We start from the raw sequence: 7,500 nt of genomic DNA on the forward strand, positions 1-7,500 counted from the left end.
ATTATTATTATTATTATTATTATCATCATCATCTATAATTGTCCATGCATCCTTATCATATGCATCGTCAACAGCGCCATCATCTAGGGCAAGAACCCTTCTTCGACCACGCTTACACACCATCACCACCACCACCACTACCAACAGCAAAAAGAACAGCACCATCACCACCTTAACAAGCACCACCACCACCACTACCACACCACAACCTGTCCTCCCCCCCCTCTATCCCCACCCCCAAACCCCCACTCCAACCACACCACCATCACCACCACCATGACCGCCACCACTACTACCGACGCCAAAAAGAACAACCCACCCCCACCCTCATACCCCTACTCCAACAACCAGCGCCACCACCACCACCACCAACAACAACAACAACAGCAACACCTTAGCAATCACCACCACCACCAACAACAACAACAACAACAACACCACCACCACCACCTTAACAAACACCATTACCACGCCACAACCCACCCCCACCCTCACACCCCTACTTCAACCATCACCAGCACCACCAGCACCACCACCACCACCATCACCACCAACAACAACAACAACAAGAACACCACCACCACTACCTTAACAAACACCATTACCACAGCACAAATCACCCCCACCCTCACACCCCTACTTCAACCAGCACCACCACCAGCACCACCACCACCAACACCAACAAAAACAACACCTTAGCAATCACCACCACCACCAACAACAACAACAAGAACACCACCACCACCACCACCTTAACAATCACCACAACCACGCCACAACCCACCCCCACCCTCATACCCCTACTCCAACCACTACCACCACCACCATCATCATCACACACGACTATCACCAGTGGCGAGGGGGCTGAGGGGGGGGTGGGGGGGGGGGCGGAGGGGGGGAGGGCAGGGGGAGGGGGGAGTTATGGGGGAAGGTCGGATCTGATCGGGGAGAGTCAGTTTTGACCTATCACCTCTACATCCGGGGTCGTGGGGGGTGGGGTGGGTCTGGGGGGGGGGGGGGGGGGGGGGGAGGGGACAAGAACGAACGGTGGTGAGAGCTTCCGTCTGCTTCTTCTCTAGTGCCCTCCCCTTGCCCCTGGCGGCAGAGGGGGGATCAGAGTTATTGCCCCTGCATGTTTATTAACTTGCCCGGCATGTTGCAGCAGTGCAGAGGGGGGCGGGGGGGGGGGGGGGGGGTCGAAGGGGTTGTGGGGGTAGGGGTGGGGGAGAGAAGATGGGGGGGGGGAGCTGGTGGTGGGGAAGGAGGAGGGGGTCGGCTGGGGGTGGGGTGGTGGGTGTGGGTGTGGGTGGGTGTTGGTGGTGTGAGGATCGAGTGTTCTTTCAGTTTTCTGGGATGAAAACTGGAATTGCACGAGGCTGCGTCTTATACAGAGGGAATATTGCGATGTTGAGGTTGTAACCAAAAAAAAAAGAAAAAAAAAAGGGTACAATCTTCTGTCTGATTTTCACTCTCTTCTCTCTGTCTGTCTGTCTCTCTCTCTCTCTGTGTCCCTGTCTGTCTGTCTGTCTCTCTCCACATCACACATTCGAACACATGCACGTATACTCACACACACACACACACACACGCCCCCCCCCCCCCCCGCCCCCCGCCCCCCCACACACACGCACACACACACACACACACACATGCACGCACCAAACAAACAAACAAACAAACAAACAAAAAAATAACACGAAAAACAATCTTGTTTGGAAACAGACAGAGACAAAACGGGACAAAGATCGTTATCGCTCACCACCTCAAAAAAAGTGATCTCGCTTTCATCCTTCCCTCCCACCTCCACCCCCGTCCTTCACCCTCCTCCCTCTCTTTCAGGCTGGGATGCGGAGACGAGACCTGGAGACAGCAGCCAACAGCGGTCTTCATGTACCAGCCCCCACTGCGGCGTGGGACCAAGGTTCGAACCTCAGCCTGTGGCCGACGCCACACTTTGCTGCTCTTGGACAACGGGCAGGTGTACTCCTGTGGACACAACGGCTGCTCTCAGCTGGGCATCGGTTCCAGAAACCGAAAGACTGCTGCTGGAAATCAGGTAAGCTAACACCCCCCACCCCCCACCCCCCCTCCGCCCCACCCCCACTCCCCTATTATGCTAGAAAAGAAGGAGGAGATATGTGGGGGTGGGGGACGTTAGGTGGGGGTTAACAACGGGTGTTGTTGTGGACAGTAGTGTACTCTGTTGGTGATGACATTTTGTTCTCTGTCTTTTTCCACATTCTGCTCTCTCTCTCTCTCTCTCTCTCTCTCTCTCTCTCTCTCTCTCTCTCTCTCTCGTTTCCTTTCTCTCGTTTCCTTTCTTAGTCCCCTCACCCCACGCCCCCCTCCCCTCCACCTCACCCCCCCCCCTATGTCATTGGAATATACAGATATGATGATTTCTAATGATGATAACAATCATCATCATGATGATAAAAATGATAAAGATCCAAATCATAATAATAATAATAATATCATTCATTTTATGTCTAATATCATCATCTTAGATGAACAGACTATAAATAAAATAAACGAACGTGGACGGTAGTGTTCATGCAGGATAGGTTTTTGTTCACAACTGAGAACCTTTTCCATTATAAGATGAAACCTGCTTCATCTCTTTCATCATGCTGACGAGAGACTCTAGAAAACTGTGCGACAGTGATGCTAGCAGCACCAGCAGCAGTATGAGCATTAGAAGTAACAGTAATAGTATTAGCGGTAAACTGTGTGTGTGTGTGTGTGTGTGTGTGTGTGTGTGTGTGTTGGAGCTCATATACGTTTATATGTATTTGACTGTGCTTTCATATCTGTGAAACTGCATGTTTGGTGCATATGTTATGCATGTGTGGGTGTATGTGTGAATGCGTGTCTTCATGTTTTACATTTATTTGCTTATTTATCATCATTGTTGTCTTTATTATTATTATTATTATTATTATTATTATTATTATTATTATTATTATTATTATTATCATTACTACTACTACTACCTTTTTTATATCATGATTATTATTTATTCATTTATTTATTTATTTATTTATTTATTCACCTTTTCTTTTCTTTTTCTCAAGGCCTGACTAAGCGCGTTGGGTTACGCTGCTGGTCAGGCATCTGCTTGGCAGATGTGGTGTAGCGTATATGGATTTGTCCGAACGCAGTGACGCCTCCTTGAGCCACTGAAACTGTAACTGAAACTGTTCTCCTAACCATAGTATGTATGTATGATAATCAGACGTGTCCGACTATGACCATCGGAACAGCAGAGGAGGCAAATGCTGTCCCAACTATCAGGGCTAGAATTTGATTTGATTATAGTGGATAATGCCTTCTCCAGGTTGCATCCCCACTCTGTCGGCCAAGAGGGTTTTTTGGGGGGACAGTCGGCTGTTGGGACTGTTCCCAAAGGCCAACTATCCGCCAGTTGTACTGCAGCACTAAGAGCCAGTGCAATCTTGCGTCCTAGTTAGAGAGTCATAGTCCTTCACAAAATAATAATAATAATAATAATAATAATAATGGTATTTATATAGCGCTGAATCTTGTGCAGAGACAAATCAAAGCGCTTTCGCACCAGTCATTCACACGTATGCATAACTTTAAAACTGTAGAAACTAAAGACAAGGAAGAGTGCAGGCAAGGGAGGCTATTTTGGGAAGAGGTGGGTTTTAAGGCCAGACTTGAAAGAGCTGAGTGTGGAGACTTGACGAAGCGAAAGAGGAAGTTCATTCCAATTGCAAGGTCCAGAGACAGAGAAAGAACGGCGGCCAACAGCCGAGTGTTTGAATCTGGGTATGCGTAAACAGAGTGGATCCGAAGCCGATCGTAGTGAACGAGATGGAATGTAGAGGTGAAGGCAGTCGCAAAAGGCTGAGCCTGTAAATGACTCCCCATTGTAATGGAGGAACCATTGATCGTACAGCTCTTATCATTGCAGTCGCCCCAACTGAAAGCTTATTTCAATATGTTGATGTAAGCTGACCACAGTGAAGAAATGCAAACTGAAGTACTATGGGCGCGTCTCCCGATCGTCAGGGCTTGCCAAGATAGTCCTGCAAGGCACGGTACAAGAAAGGAGAGGGGGGGGGGGGGAGAGAGAGAGAGGCATAGACGGAGGAAGGAAGGAGGAATAAAACATATCCCAGAATGAATAGACAGGTCTGAGACAACAGACATAAACGGAGGAGGAAAGGAGGAATAGAAGATATCTCAGAATGAACAGACAGGTCTGAGACAACAGGCATAAACAGAGGAGGAAATAACGAATAAAGCGTATCCCAGAATGAACAGACAGGTCTCAGACAACAGACACAAACAGAGGAGGAATAGAAACGATCCCAGAATGAACAGACAGGCCTGAGACAACAGACATAAACAGAGGAGAAATAGAAACGATCCCAGAATGAACAGACAGGTCTGAGACAACAGACATAAACAGAGGAGGAATAGAAAAGATCCCAGAATGAACAGACAGGTCTGAGACAACAGACACAAACAGAGGAGAAATAGAAGATATCCCAGAATGAACAGACAGGTCTCAGACAACAGACACAAACAGAGGAGAAATAGAAGATATCCCAGAATGAACAGACAGGTCTGAGACAACAGACACAAACAGAGGAGGAATAGAAAATATTCCAGAATGAACAGACAGGTCTGAGACAACAGACATAAACAGAGGAGAAATAGAAATGATCCCAGAATGAACAGACAGGTCTGAGACAACAGACATAAACAGAGGAGGAATAGAAAAGATCCCAGAATGAACAGACAGGTCTGAGACAACAGACACAAACAGAGGAGGAATAGAAAAGATCCCAGAATGAACAGACAGACCGAGACAACAGACATAAACAGAGGAGGAAAGGAGGAATAGAAAAGATCCCAGAATGAACAGACAGGTCTCAGACAACAGACACAAACAGAAGAGGAAAGGAGGAATAGAAAAGATCCCAGAATGAACAGACAGGTCTGAGACAACAGACATAAACAGAGGAGGAATTAGGAATAAAACATACCCCAGAATGAACAGACAGGTCTGAGACAACAGACACAAACAGAGGAGGAATAGAAGATATCCCAGAATGAACAGACAGGTCTGAGACAACAGACACAAACAGAGGAGGAAAGAAGGAATAAAACGTATCCCAGAATGAACAGACAGGCCTGAGACAACAGACATAAACAGAGGAGGAAAGAACTAATAAAACGTGTCCCAGAATGAACAGACAGGTCTCAGACAACAGACACAAACAGAGGAGGAATAGAAACGATCCCAGAATGAACAGACAGGTCTCAGACAACAGACATAAACAGAGGAGGAATAGAAGATATCCCAGAATGAACAGACAGGTCTGAGACAACAGACACAAACAGAGGAGGAATAGAAACGATCCCAGAATGAACAGACAGGTCTCAGACAACAGACACAAACAGAGGAGAAATAGAAGATATCCCAGAATGAACAGACAGGTCTCAGACAACAGACACAAACAGAGGAGAAATAGAAGATATCCCAGAATGAACAGACAGGTCTGAGACAACAGACACAAACAGAGGAGAAATAGAAGATATCCCAGAATGAACAGACAGGTCTCAGACAACAGACATAAACAGAGGAGGAATAGAAGATATCCCAGAATGAACAGACAGGTCTGAGACAACAGACATAAACAGAGGAGGAATAGAAAAGATCCCAGAATGAACAGACAGGTCTCAGACAACAGACACAAACAGAGGAGGAATAGAAAATATCCCAGAATGAACAGACAGGTCTCAGACAACAGACACAAACAGAGGAGGAATAGAAACGATCCCAGAATGAACAGACAGGCCTGAGACAACAGGCATAAACAGAGGAGGAAAGAAGGAATAAAACGTATCCCAGAATGAACAGACAGTCCTGAGATGGAAAGGCACCTTGAGAGAGAGACAGAGAGAGAGAGAGAGAGAGAGAGAGAGAGAGGTGGAACAGGGAGAGATGGAGTGAAATGGTTGCCAGGTCATCAACTGCTGGAAAGATGGACGGTAGTAAGACGAGCGGTAAAAATTGTTTTTTTTCGGTGACAATAGTAGTAGTTGTAGTAGTAGTAGCAGCAGCAGCAGCAGCAGTAGTAGAAACTTTTATTGGAGAACGAGTAGTAGTAGTAGTAGTAGTAGTAGTAATGGTGGTGGCGGTGGTGGTGGTGGTTGTGGTGTTCATAGAGCGATTTCTGTTCAACTATTATAATTATATTGTAGTGACGACAACGACGACGACGACGACGATGACGATGATGATGATGATGATGATGATTATGACAACGATGAAATAGTGTTGATGGTGATGATCATTCGTTCATGTATGTAGCTTCACAGCTTGTTTCTCTCTTTGTTTTCTTACAATTTTTGGTTTGCTTATTCGTCTGTTGTTGTTTTATTCTTGCTGTACATGATTTTGGCCCAACACTCGGCTTATATCACAGATTGACATAAGTTTACATTTGGGCCAACAGCAAAATGAGAGCTGTATTATCAATGGTTTCTTCGGTCAATGGGAAACAGCTTAGTCTTTTTGTGAAGGACTATGACTCTCAAATTAGGAGGCAAAATTGCACTGGCTCTTAGTGCTGTAGCCTTGTGGTCTAGTTGGCCTTTGGGAACCATCCCAACGCCGACTGTCCTAAAACTCTCTTGGCCGAGAGAGTGGGGATGTAACTTGGGCAAGACACTCTCCACTATAATCAAATTCTAGCCTAAATAGTCGGAACAGCAGTTGCCTCCTCTGCTGTTCTGATGGTCATAGTCGGACACGACTGACGACGGGCGCAATAGCCGAGTGGTTAAAGCGTTGGACTGTCAATCTGAGGGTCCCGGGTTCGAATCACGGTGACGGCGCCTGGTGGGTAAAGGGTGGAGATTTTTACGATCTCCCAGGTCAACATATGTGCAGACCTGCTAGTGCCTGAACCCCCTTCGTGTGTATATGCAAGCAGAAGATCAAATACGCACGTTAAAGATCCTGTAATCCATGTCAGCGTTCGGTGGGTTATGGAAACAAGAACATACCCAGCATGCACACCCCCGAAAACGGAGTATGGCTGCCTACATGGCGCGGTAAAAACGGTCATACACGTAAAATCCCACTCGTGTGCATACGAGTGAACGCAGAAGAAGAAGAAGGATACGACTGACTATCATATATGTTGTTGTTGTTGTTTTATCCTTGCTGTATATAATTCCCTTCTTCATTCGACATGTTTTTTGTGGGGTTTACGCGATAAATTAAGAGAGAAAATATGTTTTCGTCGCTCTCTCTGGCTTTGTTTCATTCCCTGTTTCATATTCTGTCTGTCTGTCTGTCTCTTCCTCTGTCTCTTTCCCCCACCCCTGCTCTCCCTCCCTCTCTCTCCCTCTATCCATCTCTTTCTCTCTCTCTCTGTCTCTGTCTGCCTTACTGTCTGTCTCTGTCTGTCTGTCTGTCTCTGTCTCTGTCTGTCTCTTTCTCTGTCTCTCTGTCTC

The 7,500-nt window shown here is 46.5% G+C and overlaps 1 protein-coding gene across 2 annotated transcripts in view; it reads left to right on the forward strand.

The window, feature by feature from the left end:
* The window catches only part of LOC143282372 (uncharacterized), a 228,598-nt gene that overhangs the window by 88,983 nt on the left and 132,115 nt on the right, over nt 1–7,500 (forward strand). For both annotated transcript variants that reach the window (XM_076587988.1, XM_076587989.1), the window contains one exon: nt 1,840–2,056. In XM_076587988.1, coding sequence (XP_076444103.1) covers nt 1,840–2,056 — 217 coding nt within the window. The remainder of the gene's footprint in view (nt 1–1,839; nt 2,057–7,500) is intronic.

The sequence above is a fragment of the Babylonia areolata genome, chromosome 5 (assembly GCF_041734735.1).
Source record: "Babylonia areolata isolate BAREFJ2019XMU chromosome 5, ASM4173473v1, whole genome shotgun sequence".
NCBI lineage: Eukaryota > Metazoa > Mollusca > Gastropoda > Neogastropoda > Buccinidae > Babylonia > Babylonia areolata.